The sequence below is a fragment of the Peromyscus maniculatus genome, chromosome 3, assembly GCF_049852395.1.
Source record: "Peromyscus maniculatus bairdii isolate BWxNUB_F1_BW_parent chromosome 3, HU_Pman_BW_mat_3.1, whole genome shotgun sequence".
NCBI lineage: Eukaryota > Metazoa > Chordata > Mammalia > Rodentia > Cricetidae > Peromyscus > Peromyscus maniculatus.
In genome coordinates, this window is record NC_134854.1 from 54,675,717 (window position 1) to 54,702,679 (window position 26,963).

Consider the following 26,963-nt stretch of genomic DNA (forward strand, 5'->3'; position numbering starts at 1 on the left):
CTGGATGGTGTAAGAAAGCAGACTGACGAAGTCAGGAGGACCAAGCATGGCTTCCCTGCTTCAGTTCCTGGCCCCAGCTTCCCACCTTGAGTTCCTGTCTTGGTTTCTTTTGCCGAGCTCTGTAAGCTGTAATCTCCTCTCAAGGTTGCTTTTGGTCATGGTGTTTTGTTGTTGTTGTTGTTTGTTTGTTTGTTGTTTGTTTTTGTTGTTCGTTTTTTTTTTCCACAGCAATGGAAAACTAGTTGAGACAGAAATTGGTACAAGGAATGGGATTGCTGTGAAAAGCATGGCAATGTTGGTTTGGGGAGGATTATGGAGGGAGTTTTAAATTTTCCCTGTGGGGGAAAAAAATAATGGGCTCTTTTGTGGGTGTGTGAAAATTTTAAGAATGTTGAGAGCACTGCTGAATTTCCATTTTGCTTTGATCTGATGGTAACTGTGCCCTGGCTCTTCTTTGTTGGAGTAAAGAAGCATATATATTTAAGATGTCATAAGAGCACACACGTGAAAGACTCTGGGCTTTAGAGAGAATTTGGAGGTTTAGAGTGACTGGATATTTTAAAGAGATTGATCTGTTGAAGTGTTTGAGTTTTATTTCAAGACAGACTTTTCAGGTTTAGTATGTTTTATATTGTGATATTAATATTAGCATGATATTTTGAGGATAAACAAAAAATAAATTTTATGGTTTAATAGTAATACATTGGCAGGTCAAATTCATAAGAGGTCAGTTGTTCTGGTTAGTGTTTTATAAAGTTGACACTAGCTAGAAATATCTGGGAAGAGAAACCTCAAATAAGAAAATGCTTCCATCAGATTGGCCGGTAGACAAGGATGTAGACCATTTTCTTGATTAATGATTAATATGGAGGGCTTAGCCTACTGTGATCAGTACCACCACTGGGCAGATGGTCCTGAGTGATAAGAAAAAGCAAGCTGAGCAGGACAGTAAGCAGCACTTCTACATGGCCTCTGCTTTAGTTCCTGCCTCCTGGTTCCTACCTTGAGTTCCTGCTCTCCCTCAATGATGGAGTATAAGCTGCAAACCAAATAAATCATTTCCTCCTTTAGTTACTTTTGATCGTGGGATTTTATCACTGCAATAGAAATCTAAGACAGTGATTATATACATATATATGTATATATAACATATATACATATGTAATGTTAGTGTGTATAAAGAGAAGTTGATGAATTAATTTTTAGATGCATTGTTTCTTTGCATGACAGCAATTCTAATGGAATGATTCATTCTCAAAACTCACCTGAAGACTGTTTCCCATATATAATACATCCAAAATAAATCATCTGGGAATTCATATAAAATATGTTTAAGTATGTTTTTAGCAGTGCTACCACAGGAAGCAAGGTCCTCCTTATTTGTGTTTAAATTTCAAACCCCCAGTTGTCCTTCAAGCATTTATCAATGTGGTGTTTTTTAATCTCTGTGTTAGGGTGAACAGCACAAAAAAGGCTCCCAAGAGAAGAAATACGGGAAGCCCTTTGTCAGCAAGCATCCAACTTATATCCGAGAACAACTCCCCTTTATAGAGATCATGTCTAAAATGTGAAGAAGCCTTGCTGTTTATTGTGCCGAGTCATGACAATTCCTGTTAGACCACAGTCACTTTCAAGTGTGATCTACACGAGAATGACCCAAGAATGTGTTAGATACACAAATTCCCACACTTCACCTCAGGCCCCTGAAAGCCCTGGCAAGGGGTAAACCACCTGGGTTCAATGAGGCTTCCAGATGATGCCAGAGGTGCATTGGTGCCTGGTGCAACACATCATTGTGCTAATGGAGACATTGGCACAAGAGAAAGCACCTGCTTTATAAGCAAGGACAGTGAAGAGAACAGGAATCACAGGGGAGAAGAAACTAGAAGGTGCATGCTAAGTTTTGTTTTTTATGCGACGAGGAAGCCACTATCCAGATTTGCTACTCATTTCTGCAACCCCTTGTTGTTTTGAGCAGAGGCACCCAATGTCTCCACTTTACACTAATGTGTTAAAAAGTACTCAATGTTAAATCCTCCAAGAAAACCTCAATTATACTCCCATTTCAAAGACATACTTTGAGAAAATAGGTAAATTTCAGGATATAAGACATACGCATTACTTTGTCTTTCTTTGTAGTTTCTTATTCAGGAATTCAACAATCAGACATTCGGTGGTGTTGCTTATAAAATAAAGAGTTGAGCTGCATGTGATGCCTCAGGAGTCTGAAGCAGGAAATCACAGGTCCAAGGCCAGCCTGCACTGCTCTAAATAAAAACAAAAACTAAAACACCACAACAATAACAACAACAACAACAAAAAAAAAAAAAACAATAGCAAATAATGACACCTAAGGAACTAACTGAATAATAAATACCACCACTTGCCACGTTGTTTCTTTTGTCTGAAATAACTGGATTTCTGTTAGGACAGGAACAATTCTTTCTAAATGATGACAAGATGCTTTCTCTGTGTCAGTGTTTGCAGCCTTCAGCCAGGTTCAGAATCCAACACCTCATTTCCACAAAAAGCACTCAAATTCTCGAATATGAAGCTAGTGTATTTCACTGGAACAAGAGGAAGCCAATGGGAAATCACCATTTTGTCCCTTTGGTTTTGACTTTAGTGTCACTTTGTTCCTGTGATTTAACTGTGTCATGTGGGTAAAATGGAGCTGATGAAAAGACACCAGCATAAGTCCTGAGATACAAATGAAACTGAAATGAATTGAAATAGTCTCTAACAATGCATGCCTTGGTGTTTATACTATAATAATGGGTCCAATGTTTGTATATATTTCAAATTAAAATGTAAATATTTCTTGAGATTGTTCAACCAGTATCCCCTTATAAAAATACACTTAAGCTATGGGGATGGGCATGTTCTGAGGACCGTCGATAGTTCAATGGACACTGAAGAAAGGAAAGGGATTGCTGTGGAGAGAGTTTAGACACTCTGAAACAAACCATGTATTTTCATTGGGAAAGCTGTCATTTGGTAGTTCATTAAGGTGTTCTGGCAGGCCATGGAGGAGAGGCTGTGTGGTTGAGCCCATGCTGAAAAAGTGGTTTTTGAAGCACACTGCCTGAACCATCTTTACCTTGTTTGTCAGGGGAAAAGAAAACATTCTGAAGGTCATCCTTCTCTCCCAGTGTGATTATTTTCCATTTCACTAAAATCAGTTAATTTGGAAGAGAGTGCAACTCTTTGAGAATGGGTTGGTTGCAGCCTCATCAGGCAATCAGACAGGAGATCAACACAGCTGTGGGACCCACAGCAGCTGGGAAGGTCTCATTGCAAGCTTGTCAGGCATAGGGAAAGAAATCGTGGCTCTCACATGGGCTGATACCAGAAAGATTTATTAATGTATTCCTTCAAGAGATCTCTAAAATCAGTGTCAGACACTCAATGAAAAATCAGTTGAATATTAATGTGGATAGGAGTTTGGCTGCTCTTATAGCTCTTCCTTTGATGCAAACTATGATTTTCTTTGAAAATGGAGCACATTAAATCTACTCTTATCCTATGAAACAACATATATACCAGAGTACCTGTAACAATTTTGTGTATAATATATTTATTTGCATACAGAAATATGTATTTCTATTATACATTTTATTTTATTTATAGAATATATATATGAAGCATACAGCATATTATGGGAAGATATATTAAATATACATAGAGTTCATGCTACAGCGTGCACCCTTTTAAGAGAAGCCTATTGGAGAGGAATGGCATTGTATATACATGCTAAGAATACATGTTGCACAAGTTTATCGAGCTGTGGGTGCCTTCCTAATCTAATTGCAACACCAGTGTTATGGTGCCGACAGAGATCTTATCAAATTGAGGAGGGGAGCAACTGTCAATGAACTAAATAGGAAAAAAAGTTGACTGCATTGCTGAATAACTGTTGGTATCATTTTTAAATCCAATCTCCCCTCGTGCCATCTCTTCAGGACCAAAAAGCAGTGAGTTGTTAACAGTAGAGGATGTGGGATTCTAGACTCCATATATCAAGCCAGATGGTTTATCTTATTCTTTGTAGATTACTAATTGGTGACCTTGTCCCAACACTTGGGATCTGTCATTAAGGGGATGATGAATTGGTCAAGAGGCAATCAGTTCTTTTCTCAAGACATAAGCTGGCTCTTTTCATACTCTTAATCTTCTCTTTTTAAAATATCACTCTGGGATATTTACATTATTGCTACAAGGAGAAAAGAAATAAAGGATTGACAGTTACTGACATTTCCACTGAAAGCAAGGAGATGAGTCATATTGTTTCTTTAAAAGGCTCTTCATTAGTGTGGGGGAAAAAAGATGTTTCCAGTAGAAACTGATCGGTCTGGAAGCAGCTATGTTCATGGACAATACTGCAGCCTCTCAACTAGCATCTGTGATGCCATAACCAGACATTCAGATGCCACAGTGCTGGAGGTGTGTGAGAGCTGCTGGTTTTTATATGTATGTGCTTTTATCTGTGAATTTCAAATCCCACAGTCAGTGAGGGAGTGTTTCTGATAGCTGATGAGTGAGCTTTTCTTTATTCTAACAAGGAAGCAATTTGCATTAATCCTTTTTTTTTTTTTTTTTTAATGAGGGAAGATTAAGAAAGCAAGTTCCAGAAACTCCTTAATGGAAGCCAGTCTTTCTCAGTCCTGGTACCATTGCCATTTTGAGCCAAATCATTTTCTTTGGAGGGGCGGCAGTGAGGAACCCTATCTTGTGCATTATAACCTGTGCAGCAGCATTTAAAGCTCCTTCTCATTTTGTACAAATGCCTATTCCCAGTTGTGACCATCAAAATGCCTCTACATATCACTAAGTGTCCATAGGGTGAAAATTGCCTCTGCTTGAGAGTCATAAAAACAAGCAAAGCCAGGGACAATGGAGACAGGTGTTTGAAGACAGTCTCACTCCAATGATGTCAATATCCTCTTATCTTCTGATTCTGATAGAGAAGGTTTCCATGGTACCTTGGCCTATCTTTGTTCTTTTCTTGAATTTGACAGTTTCTCTTTTTAATAAAGTTGTGGAAGCTGTGGCAAATTGTCAGGCATAGACTGAATCAAGGGAAGAATACAATAGAGACACAGAGCAAGACAAAGATTGGCTCATGGTGGGTTGGGCTTAAAGCAAACAGAGACAAACACTGAATTTTGACCTCCAAAGTGGTGGTTCCAATGGAAGCCATGTTTGCATCACAACAGTATATAACACTTAAAGATGAAAGTCAGCCAGTGGATCATTTTTCTTACAGGAAACCAAGAAGCCCATTGGAATGAAGCCCTCTCCACTCATCTAGTTGAAGAAACAACATAAAAGTAAATGTGGTCTTAAAACTCAAAATTTACATGTTACTAATTCTGAACTAAAGGAATTCCATCAACTAATTATAGACTAAATTAATCTGAACCAATGCTATATTTTACACATAAAAGATTTTTGAGGTAAACACAACTGAAATTACTCAAAGAAGAAGTTATGTTCATAAAGGATAAATACATACATTGTTAGCAATTTGCTTCTTATTAACTTACAATATTTTTGTTGCTGTTGTTATATCCCCTGTCTCCCACTTGCTGAGATGCTGCTGATGTGCAATCAGACACAATAACTCTAATAACTTTTAGGACTTCATACTGATCAATTTGCCATGTAGCACTCATGGGATGGGCAGAGAAGGAATCAAAGCCCATCAGTGAAAACTGAACTTAGGAAAGGAATTTTGTAACTTTAATTTCTATCCATTAGGCTCACACTTAGAAAATCTGATTGGAAGACCATAGCATATAATGGGAGAAAACATCCGGAGACAAAGATAACTAGTTAAATGTGAATTGATATAATTCTGTATTTATTTAGTGTATCAAGGGTGGATTTCCTACACAGACATTATCTGTTTAATGTTATCCTTTAGTAATCGTTTCCGTGACAGCTATTTGTGGTCAGTTTATAGAGTGAAAAAAATGGCATGGCAAGAACCACATAAACTCTCCCATCAGATTCTGTGGGCATATTTTGCTTCTGTTTGGTTATCCACTGTATTTATGCCACAAAGATTAATATAACTCTCCTGGTTAGAGAATTTTGAAGCGATATAATCTTGCAGAGATTTGAAGACAATCTGAAGAACATGTAATATCAGTAAATGTTTTTTGCATGGCCCTTTCCCCAACCCTGTGTCTTAGCATGGCTATAGAAAACCTCATTTGAGTATAATTTGGATATCATCTGCTAACAGACATGGACTATAAGGTCTTTTCCTCTTGGGGTTGACACAGTAAACTAATCTTGTTTAAGATTCCGAATGAGTGAAGCAGCGTTGTATTCCTGCCGACAAAGTCAGGAGTTCGTATTGTACACTGTAACATGGTCAGGCACATGGGGCAGGCAGGTTTGCGTTCAAAACAGACGGCACTTCTGACCTTCTGTCTTCTCATCTTAAACTTCGTCTGGCCTCAGCGAGCTTTCCCCAACTAGACTGACCATTTTGTAAAGTGATTAAAATTTAATTTTAAATGACTTTGGTTTCCCAAGCATATTTATGTCTTAGGCAGATTAATCTGTTAAAATAGGTTAGTTTAGAAGAAAATCAGATGGGTGAAAATATTCCACACAAAGGAGCTCAAGAGAAGGAAAACCTTACAGGTTCGTACACTTTCAAACAATGCAAGGACACAGTGGGAAGAGGCAGAGTGCCCATTTTTATGGTTGACTCTGACCAGATTTAGGAGAAGTCCTGCGGGTATTATCCATACACAATATAAAACCAGAAACTACAAAAATAGTAGAAAAAATAGTATGACCTAGTTGGGTTTTCAATGTTTTGCTTTCTTGCTTTTCATGTTGGGAAAGGAGAAGAGAGAAGAAATAAGCAGTGATTATATCCTTAAATCCTTCAAAGAGCACAGCATAGGCTAGAATATGCTCAATGCTCTGCTGATCATCTCTGCATCCTATTTGATTTTCTTTCTTCATATCACTCATTGCGTGTCTGCTTCTTTATGTCTAAGTCTCTGTGTTAGCATGTAGCATGTGACATTTCTTCCTCATCTAGACACATCGGGACAACAGAAAGAAAAAACCAACAAGGTTATTCTTGTGCAGAGACATGAAATTGCAGATTCAGAAGCCCTTCTTCAAGAGAGTAGGAGACAGCACAGATTGTTTCTTAGATCCACAATTTCTTTGTGTCTCTTTCATTGTCTCCTAAACTGACAGCGTTTATAAGGTCCAAGTTCACTCATTTTTTATTTTTCAAACTGAAGCATGGGCACGGTGAGAGTGTCACTTTAGAGTGCCCTAACTGCACATTTGTAGTAAGTCTGTAAAGTGCAATGGCAGATTGCTATCAACAGACGGCTTTCTTGTCTCTGTTCTTCTTCCCAGGCCCCACGCGGCCACCGTGCTTCCTTTGTGAAGGTCTTTTACCTTGTAGCGCCTATGTTCTTGTAGTGACACAGGAGGAGGTGTTTGAAAGTCTTTTTGAAGGTGGCATTACAAAGTGCATAGCAGGCAGGATTGATGGTGCTGTTGATGTAGCAGAGCCAGTAGCCAATTGTCCACACAGTATTGGGGATGCAGGGCGCACAGAAGGTATTGATGAGCACCATGACGTTATATGGTGCCCAGGTGATGATGAAAGCCAACAGAATAGCCAGGATTGTCCTGGTCACCTTCTTCTCCCGGGATGGAGGAGGCTTCTTTTTGGCAGGCTGCTTGGTCATCTTCACAATCTTGCGTGCTACAATGTTCTGCTTTTCATCCCCATTTTGACCCGAGGACCCAACTAGTTCTACAGTGGTACTTGTTGGGGTGCACGAGTCACCTTTTTGGGTCTTGGTGACGATTTTGATGCATGTTTGCTTGGAGTTGTCATCTTTGGAATGGCCCAGGGAAGTGGAAACTGTGTTTTCATCCTGGGTGATTTCATCATCTCTCATATTGGAGGCGACAGCACTGACGGAGGTGGAGTCATTTGAGCTCTCCTTCTCCTCCCCCTGAACACAGTTTTCAGTCACACCATCCCGGGGAGCCTTGCCATTTTGGATTTTGTTGTGCTCTAAGCCACCGTCACCACCTGGCATGTTGTTGTTGTTCGGCTTTACAATTCTTCCTTGCACCAGACTTGGAGATACCGGATCTTGGTTGGCCACAGGTTCCTTCTTCTCCTTCTTTATCCTACTCTTACTTGCCCGGGATATATGCCAATACAGCACAGTCATGATGATGACAGGCAGGTAGAAGGCTGCAATGGCAGTGCCGAAGGTGACAGCGGCATTGGAAAAGAACTGAATGTAGCACTCCCCGTCCTCCACAGTTCTCACCCCTACGATGAACTGCCAGAAGAGAATGGCTGGAGCCCAGAGAATGAAGGAAAGGACCCAGGCAGCTGCAATCATCATGCCTGCCATTTTTGTGGTCCGCTTAACTGGGTAGGTCAGAGGTTTTGTGACACAGAAGTATCTATCAAAGCTGATGATGAGCAAATTCATAACAGAAGCATTGCTGACCACATAGTCCAAGGCTAGCCAAAGGTCACATACTACAGGTCCCAAAGGCCAGTAGCCAATCACAGTGTAGAGGGTATACAAGTTCATGGAGAAAACACCTATGATGAGGTCAGCACAAGCAAGGCTGAACAAGAAGTAATTGTTGACTGTCTGAAGGTGACGGTTGACTTTAATGGAAACCATGACCAGGATGTTCCCAATGATGGTCACCAGACTGAGGGATCCAGCCACAAGGACAATAAATACCACTTCAAATGTCTTGTAAGGACTGGTAATAGCCAAGCCATTGTTAGATGAGTTTGTTGAGTTATTCATTTTGTGTTCAGTAGCCAAGTGTCCAAATAAACATTTAAACCTGCAGGGAAATAGAATGAAGTTAACAACTATAATATAAATATTACTTCAAAACACATCAGATTCGTTCCTTTTGAAAAAGTTCCCAGTTATTCTTCTGTATCCTGAATATTTACTGTATCCAGTCTGACCCACCCAAGAGGTAAAGACTTTAGATGGAAGACTGAAAATTTTCTTAATAGTTGGCAATGTTTATGATCCAATACTGCCATGAGTGACTCCGTATATAGATATGAGTATCTGTCTATCTGCCTGTTTGTTTATATCAATGAATCCTTATGAGTTGAGATGACTAAACCAAATTCATAGCTAAAACTTTCCAAAATAATCAGAAACTTCTGACTTTGAAATAAAAATTAATAAACCACTGAGAGACAATATATTGGGACAGAACATAAAACTGTATGTGTAACTTCTATAGTCAATAACACCTTTCCTTCTGGCAGCTTGTGCCATTTCCTTATTAATATTGATGATGGTAGTGATAAAAAGACAATATACTAGCCAGTGCACCCAACCAAAGTGAATTTGTTTTTCTCAGTTCTGTTTTACAATTGTAATCATCTTCACTTAGCCCCAGAATTTCAAAAATTCCATAACTTGTAAAAGAACTATCACTTACTATTGACATTATTATACCATTTTCCAAATGTCTTTGCTTCAAACCACTGTTAAATCTATTGTTTAACTATACTTTGACAACCTTCTATTTTGCTGAAGAGGAGGCTATGGCCCAGGAGGCTGCAGAAAGTGATATAGTAACACACATCAAATTAGTGAGAGGCATGCTACATTTTTTTTCCTTTCTTCTTGTTTACACGTGTTATGAATTGCTTTTAAATAAAAATCATAAAATAAAATGCAGCCTTATGTCTCTCAGATCTGTGTTTTCTCAGTAAGTATTAAGGGTTACAGAAAGTCTTTGCAATTGATTGTATCATCTCTCTTGTTAAAAGAAGAAAGTTGAGATGATAAGAGTTTAAGGAACTTCTTTATCACTAGGAAAGTGAGTAAACAATTTACAACTAATGTCAGCACCTGACTTCATACTTTTTATGATAACCTCCCTCTGCCTCCCTTCTCTTTTGAAGAATTGCACTTAATGAAAAATTACTGAGTAACAGCATAATGATGTTGTAGATGCAGAGGTTGTTAGCGGTTTCTACTTAAGACAGATTGCTTAGTGGGTCTGGGATCTTTATCCACATTGAACACTGGAAACTCTATGTGATGTGAAATACAGCCACTATTGAAACTCAGGAATTTTCAGAGGTACCCTACTAGACTTTGATAATGAAGGTGTAAAAATGGAAGACACGTCACTTAGAAGCAAGTACAAGTATTTTAAGCAGGAACATCCTTTCTTCCAACAGGATATACACACTATGTAGGGTTGTTTCTCTTCTATGACAGATGACAACTGGCTTCCACCAACCTCTCCCTCACTACTTCTGTTCCCCAAATTTCTGATGTCATTAAAGCAATAAGATTACATCACAAATGAAGATGTTCACAGTGTGGATGAACTTCAAAGCATATGGTAAATGCATATGTGGTACTCGGCAACCTAGTTTCTAACAAGATTCTGCATGTATTTTGAAAGCATGAGAAAAAAAAAAACTTTTCTTCACCTAGTTCCTTTGTATACATAGCAGAGAGAAACATACATGGTTCTATGTTTTCTTCACAAAGTTTGGGTACTCAGGTCATTTTTAAATTATTAGCCACGTATTTCTGAGTTTGCTGTTAAATTCAATGAACTTTATTTCCATTTCTTCTTAAACTCTTTTTCAGCATTGTGGTGAGGATTAAAGTGATATTATGTCCCTGAATGATAGTCTCTAAAGGCTAAGCATTAGACATGTGCTTTTAAATATTTAAACCTGCCAAGCAGATGTAAATTAATCACCTCTCTTAACCTTTCATAGCAGCTAACAGAAAAGGATGAGTCTCTGTGTGTTTGAACTGAGTATGAATGGGAAGGCATGGGGTAGAATGGAGGGGTAGAAGTAATAAATTCTCATTATCAATGATAGCAAACTGTCAACAACAGTGTTATCAAGAAAATCATCAAAAGGACAATTAGCATATTGTGCGCATAATGACTCTTCAGAACAAGTCCTGCCGTGGCTGGTGTTTTTATGACACATATCGATCTAAGGATCAAAGAGTAAAATGACTTGAGATTCAAACTAGTGGCACTCGATGCAGACTCTTACAAATTAATAACACTGCTTATCTAAAAATACTCCCATTAGCCGAAATCATTTGCAAACACCAATGACCTGCAAGATTAAGCCTGGTTTCCAGATATGGAGTTGGGTCCTTGATTTATAAAAAAAAAAAAAATGTGAGAATCATGTACAGACCAGTACTGCATCTTTGAGGGGAGATGCTGATATTAAAGCTTGGAATTAGTAAGTGGGGTTTGACACATATAACATGTGGCATTTGCAGTTTTAAACATTGTTCTAAAATTAATCACTACAAAATTATATCACCAAAATGTTGGATGGGGAAGCAGAGGTAGCTCAGTTCTAGAGTACCTGCATAGCATCTGAAAGACCCAGGTTTCCATCACAAAGGAACACACACACACACACACACACACACACACACACACACACACACACACACACCACAGCCAGTGTATCCCCAAATGAATTGAAAAATGCCCTTTCACAATTCACTCACATCCACTCGGGGACACTATAGTTCTAAATAGTGACACCATTTTTTTAAACTGTTATGGAGAAAATTAATTATAGCTATAAAAAGTAAATTCTGATATGTACTAGACTGGAGTGGAGAATTAAATAATACAAATGCGATTTATGCCTGGATGGGGCAACACACCCATTGTAGCAGCCCTTTCAAAACTGAATCCAAGGTGGAATGACCTGCATGAATTGATCAGTCAATGTGTGAGCAACCTAAGTATTGCAAGGTTTTATTTGCTAATTTATAAAATTGTTAAGAGCCTAAAAACTATTCATCTCACTTTTCTATTTGTAAAGTTGACATTGGTCAGAGGTGTGGAGAGTTAGTGCCCGATTTACATTCAGGTCTACCTGACACCTGTTATCTCCTTAATTTTACTCTGTCTCGCCTTGACCAAGTGCTTTAGAAGAATGGAAAGAAAGTCAGGAAAATCTAATCCATGGACTGCTAATGGAGGGGAAATCCGTTTCCTGAATTCCCTGATAGGTTATCCAGTCCCAAGTGTTCAGCTTAAACATATGTATGGACAAGCAACAGAGAGAGAGAGAGAGAGAGAGAGAGAGAGAGAGAGAGAGAGAGAGAGAGAGAGAGAGAGAGAGAGAAATAATTGCCGAACAAGTCGTGGATTTGAGAGCAGGGTAGGAAAGAATAATGTCACAAACATCCTCATGACTGACAGTTGTCAACCTTTAGTATATATGAGGGATAAATACAACAGTATGCTCTGAGATGCTTCAAAGTTTGTCCTGACAATATCATATTATACACAGGGCTTTCAGGGCAAAATACTATTGTAGAAAATATGAAATAAGGTTGAGTTGATGGGGCAACACAGAAAGCATCAGAATGTCATGGAGACAAGGCTCTACCCAGTGAGTGGTTAACAGGTGATCATATGGAAAACTCAGTTTCCTGTCTTGTTATCATTGGTTAAAATGCAGATAAAGCTTATTCATTTTTATTGCTTTGTAGTATTTATCAACAAATATGCTGTATGTTAATCTGATCAATGATATTATAAATGTGACTTTTACTTCCTGATGTGGGAGAGTTTGCAACCCTCATTTAATCCCGCTAATTAATAAATAGCATGGATTCCGACATTAAGCATGCTTTTTTTGCCATCAACACAGTTAAAGACCAACTAAACTGAGAGAGAGAGAGAGAGAGAGAGAGAGAGAGAGAGAGAGAGAGAGAGAGAGAGAGAGAGAAGAGAAGAGAGAGAACTAAGGAGTCATTTATTTCTAGAAGTGTTAGGGAGCAAAGCCCCTGTTCTCTGAGAAATGTAGTATTTCTCACAGTTTAATATTGATGCAACTGAGGGTGCCACGACTTGTTTTTGTCTTATGTGTTGTTAACTTTTACTGTCTGATGAATCATGGAGCAGTCTGTCCTTCGGAACCGGCTGTGTTAATATTCCACCTCCTGGGTGCTGGGACAGGGTTGCAGAGACAGGGAGTGGATTTCCATTTATTTCCCCTTCAATCTGATTTTTCCTTTGAGCCAAGACATTGTGAGTCAGTGTGGGTACCCCTCCTTCCTCACAACTCCAGCATCTCACTGGAGCAGCAGCAGTTGCAGTGAAGATAGCCTTGCTTCTCTTTGTTCCAGAATGTCTTCTGAAGCACTGGGATGAGCAGGTCCGCAAGTGGCGTCAGAGGCTGTGGGGGTGGAAGTGAAGAACGAAAGGGAGCCCAAAGAAAATAGGGCATGTTCTCGTCCACGAGGGATTTCTAATCTAGGAGTAACACAGACTGCCGATGAGACTCACCAGCTACCTACGAAGCTGGAGAGATGTGGGGCCACTTGCCAAGGCTTAAGGCTCTGGGAGGAAGGTTGGCCAGAACAGAGCGAAATAAATAGAGAAGGCTCCTTGGTACATCTTCCCTAAATACCCTCGGCTCATCTCCTTTCCCTTCGCTCCCTTCCTGTCATCATGATGCCTGACTCTCTTTCCTTGCAGTTTTCCAGACTAGGTACCATCACTTTTTTCTCAGGGAAGTGCAATGCAGTGGTTTGAGGTCACTGGTCTAGGACTTTGAACTTAAGGACCTGAAAGCTCCGTGATATAAAAGAAAACTCTCACACACTTATTTACCCACACTAAATTGACATGTTTTTTAAAATGAAATGTCTCAAAAAATACTCTCAAAGAAATGTGTGAGTTTTTCCCCATTAGGAAACTGTAGCACAAAATGGCAGACTTTGCTAGATGTGCATTATACAAAAAATTGGGTTAGAAAAAAAAAGCTATTCTGAAAACATACTATAGTTTCAAGCTGCTGTACCTTTGAGATCCATGCATATTTTGTACTTTGTTTAAGAGAAAAAAAGAGCAAATGACGGAAGAGTGAAAGCAGCTGAAACAGCATTCTGATCCTCACGTCAGTACACATAGAGTTCATGAATTCTTTCAATGTGAAAAACATCAGGATTATGCACAAGCTTACTGCAGGGTAACCGTGCTGGCGGGTTTGGCTGCCTGTCAAATGTAATACTATTCTTGGTGATTCTGGGACAAGCTTCTAGTCCATGTCAGCCATGCTATCTTTTCCCTTCTTCAAAACACATTGTAAACACCACTTACCCTAGAAAAATGTCACGACTAACAGGGAAGGAGTGGCAGCCGTGGTTTTACTAGGATCCTAGCTTTCCCACTTCACGTAAGTCCTATTTTAGTTATTATTCACACACAGTGTTCTTTCTGCCAAAGACAAAAGGGGTCTGGACATACATAAGCACAATGAAGCCAGGGAATGATCAGGCTTTTAGCTTTTGAAGAGCACATCTCATATGGATAAGCACATTGGCTTCCATCCTCTCCTGCACTGAATTCAACAGATCTCTGAGATAGTTGAGAGCTATAGTTTTACAATTTTTTTCTGTTTCAAGAAAGTACAACTCATTTATAGTAAAATGCATGGGTCTAAAGCTACAGCAGGAAACATGTACTACACTGAGTAGACCAGATCAAACATCCAATCAGAGGAAACTCTGTGTCTAATGGTTGTTAGGCCCCCTCCAGGAAGACCAGAGGAGGAAATGGAGCAGTGGCTGCAGAGCTGGGGGAAGTTGCGTGTGATTTCACAGCTGTATCTGCGTCTTTCTCTTTCTCTTAAAATGCTGGAACTGTGTAGCTGGCTTTTTAAATTTTGTTTTTGTAGGGTTTTTTCCCCCTGAAGTTGGCAGGATGCTGGTTTAATAACACTAAATTAGTTAATTCATTGCTTTGAATTAAAAATGCGAATCAAATTTGCAGAGGAATTGAGGCTTATTATAAGCCTGATAGAAAATTCTAGAATGAAAGCTGTTGTTCTCAAGAAGCTGAGCCATTCCAAACAACACCCTCCTTTAGGGAGAATTTGCCAGAATGTACATGCCTTCTATTGGGAGATGAGATGGAGCATGTGTCAACATACAACTTTGGGTTGTAGGTCAAGGACACAGACCTTGGGAGACAAGAAGGAATTCCATTTAGCAATAGTAAGAAGTTTTTTATGTTGTCCTTGAAGGGTAGACCATGGCAACCAGGAAATGGATAAATGTTATCAGAGATTGTGCACAGAGTAAACAGTACACATACAAGTGTATGTGTACCCATTCCTATGAGTACAATGGAAAGCTTGGAGAGCACAATTTGCAATAACTGGTTAGAGAGTAAGACTCTCAATTATCCTTAGGCACATACTTATTATAAGTGTGTCTCAGGGAACAGGGTTTATGAAGAGAAAGGAAGCCTTACTCATCAGTGTAACCTACTACTCTTTCCACAAAAAATGCACATTTCTATGAAAAGTACAAATGAGTAGTTTTTGTTTCATAGACTTGGCTTTAATGTTTATTACCATTGGAAAAACAGGAAAAACAGGCATGTAGAGCCGAGTCATGATCAGTCTTCTAGCTGCTATCCCTAGAATGGAGCTGTGTGGAGCCCACAGGAATGAATTTACCTCCAAAAATCCAAACTTTGGATCCTCCCACTTTTCAATGACAAAATGACACCTGCCTCAGAGCCCTATGATTCATACCAGAGTCAATGGGGCTATAAAAATAAAATAGTAATGAAGTATACAAAGTAATGGGCAGCAACTATTTTTATTGTTTCCAATCGAAACACGAAATGATTGTTTCCCCAGAGCCTGATTGCAGCCTATTTCAAGAACTCAGCAAAATGACCACAGTGTTATCTCACAAAAATGTGAAACCCAAGAGCATTGAGAAGATTAAAGTTTTTACTAAATGATCGAATAGCAATTCAGATGAAGGGACATAAAAAGATGCATCGAGTCAGCAAAGATTTGTGTATCTAAAGCACTAATTTAGAGTCCCAATAGAAAGCAAGTTGGTCAGAAAGAATGGAGACATCTATGTTTGAAACCAGAGTAGTCAATTCTCCTAACTGCTTGAAATAAAACCATTTCTTATTGATGATGCGGGAGAATTACATCGTCATTAAATATATGTAATACAGTATGGCATCCAATTTCTCCAATCCTTTCTCCTCTGATGTCCTCCCCTTTCCCTTCACCTTAGTTCAAAACTATTTAAATATCTAAGTGTCCCTGACCCCCCTACCCTTTGCCTCCAGACTCTGTTTGTTTGTTTTAGTTATTTTTGCAATGCTGAGAATTGAAGCCAGGGTCTTGTGCACCCTAAGTGACTGGCCTGTTGAGCTGAACTCCCAGCCTCCTTCACCTCCAGTCTCTCCAAACACTCTTCGACATCATGTTTTTCTTGAAACCTGAGCTTTGTACTAATAAGTACAAACCCCTAACCTTCACCTTTCTCTAAGAGACAACTTTTGTGTTGACTGAGCCCAAGATGAAAGATATGACAGAAATGACACTTGTTTTCTTGAACTGTACCATCTGGGCTTGGAAATAGGCCAAGTAGAAGTTATTTGCCTTCATCTCCATCATGCCATGTTGTAAATGATTGCTAAAAATTGAGCAGTTTATGCAAGGAATAATTGTACATGCCTTTAATTCTACCATACAGGAGGCAAAAGCAGATAAATATCTTTGATTTCAAGGCCAGTTTCATCAATATAAGGAGCTATAAGCCATCCAGAGTTACACAGTGAGACTGTCTCCAAAAAAAAAAAAACCCAAACAAACAAAAAAACAAAACAAAAATAAACTGGAAAACTCATATATTGGCATTGAATTACCATTTCCATTCATAAGCAATGCCTGATAAGGAAATATCTTCCAGTGCATGGTTGGAAAATGGATGGGAGCAAATGTTCAAGTCTGGTCGAAAGCAAGTTTTTAGCAGCATCGTTGTATTACCAGACAAAGCAGGCTTAGTATGTTTCTCTGCTGAGATGAGACGGGAGCGTGCACAGGTAGACCTTTTAAAAGGTTAGTGTACATGTTTACAATTACTTAGCCTGTAGCACATCTCGAGGTGGCAGCAGGTGAGGAGCTAGATTTCCCCCAGTCTTCACCTGACCACTGTGTGTATACATGTGTATGCACACACATGTTGAGTCGCTGCTGAGTAGGGGAGGATTGTGACAGGTATGAAAGGGAAACAAGACAGGCTTCCTGTTATTATAAAGGCTCTAGACAGGAAAGGCTCCCAGGAAGGATCAGTGCGGCACGACAGCACACTATAGAAAGGGGACTTTCGGGCCACACAGCTGTCCTTCTACAAGCAATGCCCAGACGTGAAGAACATCTTGGGTCTGGTGTGTCTTTCCTTTTGAGGGAGACAGTAGAGAAGGTCCTGGTTATCTAGCTATGGGAGGTGCCCACAAAAGGCTGGCTTCTCACTTTGTAAGGGTGACACAACTCTTCTTCCGGCAACTTCTATTTATAGATGACTGTGATGTGTTTGTGGATGTGGTAGTTAAAGCTTTAGCTTAGCAAAACCTAAAAAAGAAGGCTATCTCTTTTCTTTGCTGGGTATGTGATCTATTGAAACCCTTTTCATATCGAAGTGATCTAATAGGCATAGAAAATAAAATGTGTCACTCACAATTTTTATAGGGACATAATGAAGTAGGCTCCTTGCAGGCACTCAGTCACTGTGATTAAGTTGATTATAATTGAACAGGTGGTTCTAATAAACAAGTGCAGAATAACAGGAGGAAGCAACATAAAGGAACCACGCATGCACTCTGTATTGCCCCCCAAACCTAAGAAAACTATTTGATTTTTTTTCATGAGTTAATTCAATGTCGTATTCTCTTATTTGCTTCCATTCAACATAGGTTTCAAAAAAAGTCACTCTCATTCCAAGCACTTGGGTTTTATCATATGAAAATTAATAACTAATATCTTCCTGATCAAGAGGTCTGAAGCAATGACAGTGAATCTTTTAAAAAAAAATATGCCTGTAGATCCAAAAAAGATTATTTGAGTGTAAACCTATGTTTTAGTTCAAAGCTGCATTCTCTTAGAAAAGTTATTCTTTCTAAAGGGGTAAGAAAAAAAATTAGCCCCTCACAGTTTTACGTCCAACCCCAATACTAAAAACTGTCTTTGACCACACCATCAATGAAGAATGATTCTTCCTTCCCCAGCAGCTACCAACTACCAAATAAGAAAACATCAAACATTTTCACATAGTCAAACTATGAGACGCAGAGCATGATTTATGAATATGCATAAATTAACTTGGATTCACATTTAGCATATCAATGTAAGTGATGTTTTTAATGAAACAACTTTTTTTAAACATTTCATTTAACAGTTTTACTAATTGAAAGAAAACACCTTGGACCAAATGAAATGAAGAATACACACCCTAATGACATTGGTATTGGAAGGGGTGGGGGAGCCTCAGGACTTTTCTTTCATTCATATTTCTGTAGCCAATTCTAATTTCTTTATCCAAGTCTTTGTCTTCAATGTCCATTCATTGTCTGCCCTATGTTTAATTTATGTGGCACGTATGAAGTATTTAAAGCCGCTCCACAGACTCCATTGCCAAATCTCGGCCGCCATGTTATTCTTCCACTATCACTCTAGGAAACCTAATTTTGTTTAAAACATTAAATAGCTAAATTCCAAGGACAAGAGGAATAGCCTCATGGGCCTAGAACCCAGAAACTGTAACTAGGTTGCAGCTGAGTTGAGAAGGGGTACCGACTTAGCACCAATGGCCATTTTGGACTAAGAATCCCCATCATTAGCTGTACTGTGCCCAAAGACAGCACCCATCTTAACCTCAGCCTGTCTTCATGTACGATTCATGGATGGCCAGTAAAATGGGAATATTTACATAAATGCTCTCAGGATAGATTCAATGTTAGATCATCTTTTTTTTTTTAGTAAGAATTTTTTTATTCATTTTACATACCAATCACAAATGTCCCTCTTTCCTCCTCCTGCCCCTCCAGCCTCTCCCCCCAGCCCACCCCCATTCCTTCCTACAAGAAGGTAAGTCCTCTCATGGGGAGGAGGCAGAGCCTGGTACATCCAGTAGAGGCAAGTCCAAGCCCCTCCCCCTGCCTCAAGACTGTGTGAGGTGTTCCACTATAGGTGGTGGGCTCCAAAAAGCTGCTCATGCACCAAGGATGGACCTCTTTTCTATCCTATTGAGAATTTCATAAGTTTATACAATGAGATGATTATATCTGCACATACCCACTGTTCTTCTAACTCCTCTCAGTCTTATTCCATACATCTACCTTTCTTTGTTTCTTTCTTTCTTTTCTAGTCTTTCCTTTTTAAAAATCTAGCCATCTCTTTATAAGTCACTAGATCCTTTTAGTGGTGCCCATATGTACAAGGGTCTAGGACCAACAACTGAAGCTTAGAAAACCCACCAGTGGCCACAACCCCTCAGAATGGTTCTCCTTCCACCAACTCTTCAGCTGTGGGGGGCATCCGGAAATCCTGCCGTTTTTGCTAAAATTTGGTTTGGCTTGGTCTTGTTCAAAGGTAGATACTCTCTTAGCCTATGTTCTTTATGCTAAAGTGTCCCTGACTCTGTGTCTATATGTAGGGACCTGACTTGTGAGCAGCCTGCCTCTGGTTTTTCCCTTGTTTGGTAGCTTTCAAAGTCCATTGTAAAGCTGAAAGTTGACGGTTTGATCTGCTCTACTCAGTGCTTTTCCTTTTATTCTTTTAGGTATTATTAGTTAAATAAAAAACACACACGAGGCTGGCCTCTTTAAACAGGATCTAAACTAGTAAGTCACAGTGAGTGGTCCCCATCTAAATGGAGAAGTAGCTACCTAGATTATAGAAATACCCCAAACAGGCACAGTGTGGGACAGGGACAGTGAGATCTGTGACCATGGTTGTCACTATATCCAGTACATCCTAAAATTCCCAACCATGCATGGAAAATAAAGACTTGAGAGTCCCTGAAATAGCTGGCTCTTTTATTCTTTCTATGAATGGCACAAACCTTCTGAAAGAAACCCTAAAGCAGTTACTTTACAAGACTCAATGGATTTGCAGAACCTGAACAACATTTTCATATGCTGAGCTTAAATGATTCGGAAAATTATGAATTGCCTTCAGTAAAGTACAGATATATAAAGCTGAGAATAAAAAAAACATCAAAGATGTCTATGATTATCTGGATTGTGGTGTGTGAGATTGGAATGGATAAAAACATTAAAGTGACCAGAAATAATCCTGTTTCTATCATCAAGGTTAAAGCAAAGCAGCAACATGGAATTTGAAGTACAGAAATTTAAAGGAAACCTTTAAAAACCTCTGATTTAGGGATGGAGATGTAGATCAGCAATACATTATTTGTGTAGCTTATGCAAGACCTTGGGGGCAGTTCACAGCAACTGAATAAGTAAATATATTAAATCAAAAGAAAATATTTGGTTTAGGTGCTTTCTAAAACATGGGATGGATTATGAAAAGTCTGAAGATCTGAGTGAGTCTCAAGGCTTAGAAATTGGCTGTGGATGGGTCAGGATTAGAAGTCTGAAAAGAGTTATTTCTCAGTTTTCAACATTGTCAGTGTGTGGTAGGTCTGTTTGAGATGTTTTCATAATTTTCTTTTGTTTAGATAATTTATTATTGATTTTTCTTAAACTCTGGTGAATTCTATAACTCAGATCTATTCATCCCATTTAATAAAAGATTTCATGAAGTCATAATCTCTCCTATTTAGATAATCCTCATGTAGTTTATTATTCAACTCTGTACATGTTTGTAGTCTGTTAGTAATTGCTTTCTGTCCACCCCTGTTACCCATAAATGGATTCCCTCCTTGCCTGATCACGCCAACCGAAGCCCTGGGTTGTCAGCTACACTAGCTGTTGGTTGCTTATCCTACATAAGACCAACAGATGCATTCTGTTTGATCATGACCATCAATACATTCCTAAAGGATGAAGAGTCCTGAGAAAAGCTATTAATGATGATAAATGATTTCCATGTTTAGACTATACAAGGGAAAGAAAATAAACACACAAAAGGGGAGAATATAGGTGTTCAATAATGTTCAGAGGCCAATGTAATGACTGGATTAAATAAACATATGTAGTGGAATAAGACTCAGTCTCAAATGACCAGATTATTGATGTAAGGATTTTCCTTTAAAGTTACAGCTTGTTACTGCTGGATAAAAGTAGCAAAATGGAGTCCGAGACACCTCTCTGATGCTTGTCATTTTGTGGAGAGCATTAACTGTCTGTCTTATCTAGCTGGTAGCTCAGTCCTGTTTGCTTTTCCTCCTGGGATGCTGTGTGTGTGGGGTGGAGGGGTATGGTTCCTTTTTTCAATTTAAGACCCTGGGGACACTAATCTAGGAGAGTTGTTTTTTTTTTTTTTTTTTTTTTTTTAAAAAAACATTTCAAAATAAAAATAAAATGCTTAGTTCTGCAAGATGGTGTCTTCTTCAAGAATTCAAGATTGACAGTAGACACACTGTCCACCCACACCACCTCTCCACCTCTCACACAGATCTATTTGTTTTTACACAGTACTGTTGGCTTAAAACTCCAGAAAAGCGCAGGTGTCTGTGATGGTAAACTGTCTTCACTCTCATATCTGAGATGCGATTTCACCTCCCTGCTTTGGATTTTTATTCTGCATAGCAATGAGGACTTCTGACACTTGCACACCTTTTGGTTCTGAAAATTCTTGGGCTAAACTATCACTTAGTTCTCCTAGGCGCTATCTGGTGCTAACAGAGGGGACAGAGTGGCAGTCCCCATGTTTCCCTGAGATCTGATTTTCCCCAAATAGCCTAACCCGTAACCTGAGGATCTACAATGAGAAAACAGCTCCCTCCGCTTTGATTCTAATTCACTTGGGCTTTGCTGGCCTCCCTGAAGAGGGCCATCTTTCTGTGGTAGTTGGTTTTCTTTATCTGAGTGCATTCCACCTCCCCGCCACCAATATCCTTGTGCCTCTCAGCTTCCTTCTGTGACCCTTCATCCATGGAAGGTTGAAAATTAGGTTCCAATTGCTGTCTGCATCTTCATTTCACTCTCAATATTGGAAACGTACAAGCACAAACTAATTCTCCCAACTGGGCTGTGTATTTACCTACAAACTCATTAAAATGTGGCTTCCGCACAGGAGAAGGGGGATCATATACTGGAGAAAGTAGGCAATTTAGTTGGCAAGCTCATTTGTGTATTCTCTGGAATGTCACAGCAAAGACTTGTCCTTGGGGTAAGGGTGTTCTCTCCCCCGGTCTGCTCTCTCTGCTGTCTGCCTCTGCAATTAACTGACACCTCTGCGCCAATGACTTCATCCTGAACTTATTTAGTGGACAGGCTCAAAATAGTCATCCAACGAATTACATCCTCTTTTACAGAATCATGATAATCACAGCTGAAGCAGCTTTGCAAGCGGAGAGTGGAATGAAGGGAAGTCTCCTGGAGAGAGTGTGTGCAAGAAATGTACCATCTGCAAAGTGCAGGGAAGGCTATTTTGACGATTCCCATGGAAATCTGAAATCTAAACAAAATCCTAAAGAACAGATAAGAATAAACCTACCCGTGCATTGTATTTTGTATTGTAGTGCAAAATTCAGTGCCAAAGTTTATCTGAATTCAGACTCAACTAAAATAAAAAAGATGTACTCTTATTTTTAAAGTAGAACAATGAGTTTTGTTTATGATAGGGCTTTGCTTACAAACTTCCCTTTGTTTTGGGACACTAACAATGACCACAAATTCCTTTGTCTGATTTCCAGATCACAACACTGGAGAAACTAACCAAAGGAAAAGAAACACATATAGCATCATTGATACCTGACTCACTGAGCTACCTATTTAGCATGAGTACTCAATAGATAATTTGCTTTTAGCTAAGATCAGGGGACTACTCACAAATGTGTTGGCATGTTTGCTCTTGTCAAGGCCTTGAAGCACAGTTAAAAGCAATTGTGGAATCTGAATCCTGCTGGAGTCTTCTTTATCTTCCTACACATATGTCAGTGTGTAATGTGCATACTCACACACACATATGTAATATTTGGAAACTTTAGCTTGAGGAACACATCATTGCCATGCTACCCTAATGTGAAGCTGGGAACTGAAATATCTAGTCTGGTGCAAGGGAACATGTTTATATTGAGTGGCTGGTAGGACTTGCATAGTTACAGAATTGAAGTTGTCCCCTCTGGAGACAGAATCACCAGCTAATTAGAATTATAAAATAGTGTTAGAAGCCTGCACCTTCATGTGTGCTTTCTCAGTTTTAACTAGTGGTTCATAGTCAGGACATTCAAACAGGGCAGAAAAGCATACTTACAGTCTGACTCAGTCTGTAGGGCTGCACTTTATGAGATTTGCTTTTATTGATTCATAAAATTTTTAAATAAAGGTTGTGAATATTTTTCTAGAACATAGTCTTCTACTATGTCATTCTAGTGGATACATCGTATTGAGTTTAGTGGCCAGTGTACAATTCTATTAAATAATCTATTTTTAACATTTTGATTATTAATCATTTTTATCTTGCACAAGGAAAAGAACGTCATTGTACCAGATCTTAACTTCATAGGTCTCTGATAGTTTTCTTAATACAAATTTCTGTAAGTGGAGTTATTAGCCAAAGTTGCATAAAGTGACTCATTTTTGTAAAAATACTTGCTGTTATATTACTAGCCTATAGGTGGGAAACAAAAATTAGAATCATCATTTCAAACCACTATACAAATCATAAATAAAATATTCTACATGTTTGAAGTTTTAAATAACATGTTATTAGTTTTCCAAGTTTTATTATTTTCATGTATTGATATTGATTTTTCAAAATTGCCTTTTAGTTTTGACAATGATTCTTTGGATCATATGTTATATATATATTTTTATTTAACTTTACTGATCTTCAAAAATCTTTCTCCTTGCCAAAAATAGTAACTATTTAATCATAATTTATTTAACCATTTCATACATTTTATACTCAAAAACAGTTTATATGAGATATAATAGAATAAAGTGAGATTTCCAGTAGTGATTTTCCAAATAGTTTAAAATTGGCCCTAGAAGTATTTATTGGCTAATTTACAGTTTGTTTCCAAAAATTTAAAAGTATTTTTTTGCCATCCACTAAATATTTCCACATATTTGGACCTAACTAGACTTTCCATCATAGTCTCTTACTTTATCCATCTATTTGTGTATCAATAATACTATTTTTCTGCTGTAATTCAAAAATATATTTAAAAGTTCTACTCATGGCTTTTATTCCTTGATGCTCTGTGTTGTTATCTTTATTATATTTACATGTAAATTTTATATAAACTTTACAATGTATAATGTTTTTTAAAATATGTACCCTTCTGAATTCCTATTGGACTGCTTTGATTTAGTTGGTAATCATTACAGCTTTGCCCATTCATGGTAAGAAGTGTTCTCAACTCATGCAATGTTTGTGAATTTTTACCAATCAGTCTGTGCATTAATATTTGCTTTTATCTTGCTGAGATTGCCTTTTCTTAGTTTTAGTTACACAATGAGCTGAATCTTGTCACTCTGTTTCTAATTGCTATATACACAATTCACAACAGAGGGTACCTTAATAAAATTATCAATTGTACATCTACACTGATAGTTTAGAGCATATTAACAAATAAAATCTATTGTTTTATAAATGGCCACTTTTATAAATAAATAACATATTAATTAAAAATTAACTCATGTTCATTTGCTGTTGAATAAAATTTATCCATAGGTTTCTCATTTTTGCAGAAGGATTGTTTCAATACCTCAGATGCTATTCTCTTACAAATTTGTTCTCCACAGAATTAGAAGTTTTGTCATATAAAGCACACAGAACATAAACTTGTGTGCCTCTCTTCTCTACTAAAAATGACTCAATTTATATTCAACAGAGATCATAAAAGATTTAATGCCACTGATTCATAAATTTTTATCCCCTAGTAACTACTTTATGATACTTCTGAATTTGAAAATGCAAATAAAACATTTTATTTAATAATGTATTACCAGCAACATAACCTGATGACTTTAACCATTATTTTGGGGGGAAAAAAGCTGTGATGTGTGTTTCTAAAAAGGAGATGGGAGAAAGCTAAGTGGGTAAGGTTGTCACTAAAACATGTGGATCTGAGTTCAGATCCCCACAGTGTGTGTTAAAGATGGGCAAAGTAGCACACATCTGCAATCGTGGTGTTCCTGTGGAAAGATAGGAGGCAGAAACATGAGCATCCCCTGGAGGATGCAGCAGCTGCCCTGGTATATGCAGTGGCTGGCAGCAGAGACCGCGAGCCTCAAAACAAGGTGGAAGAAAAGAACACAAATGTTCGGTCTCTGACTTCCACACAAACTCAGTGGCATGAGGACCAATGCGTGTACTACATACACATACTACTCACACATCACACACACAAGGAAAGCACCGTAAGGGACATATAATGTAAAATTTGTATGACCCAATGAATAACTCCATACAAAATAAAGAATCAGTGTAGCTGATACATAGCCCAGTGAGGGGAAAATCCCACACTAGAGCAAAAATATGTTACTAGTGATTATATTTCTATGCAAGAAAAGCTCAAAAATACTTGTATGGGATAGTTACTAAATGTCAGTAAGCAGGGATACAAAACACATGGCCAACTCTTAAATCATCACTGATGTCTGAGTTCTGACACTCTGACTAGAAAAGAAATGACGGCTTTATTTTTGCCCTAGTACATCCCCTGGTTCTTTCTAAGATCTGTCATTCTGTGATGTGAGGTCAGGGACTGGTCGGATGGAGGGAGCGGGAACACTCGGAGAGCTGGATGTAGCATGGACAATGGCAAGGTCTTGATTGCAGCTTTTGCAATTAATCTCCTATATTGACATGGCATTGCAAGAATCACTGGCTGGGAGGTCACCTTTAAGCAAATCCGTGGAATCCTGGTACATACTTATAAACACATATTTACATACATGATTGCACACATGAGCAATTTGACTGGAATTGAATTCATGAGTGTTTTCTTGCTTGAATTAATAAGTAAGGGATGGACGTTGCAGTTTTCCCCAATCTTAGTTTCTCCTTCAGTTTAGGGTTTGAGTTCCTCCTTGTTAGGATGTTAAAATGCACTCCTAAGCTGGTGACTATGAAGCTTTTCTTGACTGTTGATATAGGGTCAAAACCACACACTATCCTTCAAGAGATTTGTGCCTGCTCAGCCTCACACCCCTCCATGGGCCTAAGGGAACTAAAACCAAGAAGAACAATGTTTTTTTTTTTTTTTTAATATCTAGAAAGAATAGACACGGTGATGGCTGTGATATTTTTCTCAGTTGGTAGAAAACAAAGCACACTGAGAAACTTGCTCACAGCCAGATACTAAGCAGTGGGGCTCAGACTTGAAGTCTAGGGGTGCCTGAGCAGTGCATCTGGTCCAGAGTCCATGGCATTCTCACTTGAAGGAGGTACATTCTGCGCCTGTTTGCTCTCTGGCTCACTCTTTCTTAGTCTCGATAAAGAGAATTACAAGTTACTTCTCTAAGTAAAGCTACTCAACCACAAAGAGCATTTTAAATTCATCCATTTGTATCATGACTGTTGACAATGTTGCCTAACATGAGTCAACCTGGCTAACTCACGGTACTCAGGTGTTTAACCAAGCATGAAACTAGCTAATGCTAAGAATGTTTTCCTGGACATAGTTATCATCTGCCCTCACTTGAATTTAAGTAAATGAGATTTCTCTTAATCATGCACTGGGGTCTCATACAATCAGCTGAAGCCTTGAGAGCAAACACTGAGGCTTCTTTTAAGTCATAGTAACTATGTTCTATAAAATCAACACTAACTCTAGTTCATTTCTGCCAGGAGGAATACAAGCTTAAGTTCAGAAAAGTTTGAAATGAAGAAAACATAACAATGGCAGTAAAAATAAAAAAAAAATGGTGTGTTAAGTGATGAGATCTAGGTAGAGTGTGGCCCCTCTTCTTAAGAAGTAGAG

General features: G+C 38.5%; 1 protein-coding gene across 3 annotated transcripts in view; it reads right to left on the bottom strand.

Moving 5' to 3' along the window:
* Window positions 1-2,391: 2,391 nt before the first annotated feature.
* Chrm2 (cholinergic receptor muscarinic 2) overlaps window positions 2,392-26,963 on the bottom strand; it is a 131,391-nt gene continuing 106,819 nt past the window's right edge. For all 3 annotated transcript variants that reach the window (XM_076566519.1, XM_006996659.4, XM_015989982.3), the window contains one exon: window positions 2,392-8,877. In XM_076566519.1, the coding sequence (XP_076422634.1) occupies window positions 7,437-8,837 (1,401 nt within the window). In that variant the 5' untranslated portion in view covers window positions 8,838-8,877 and the 3' untranslated portion in view covers window positions 2,392-7,436. The remainder of the gene's footprint in view (window positions 8,878-26,963) is intronic.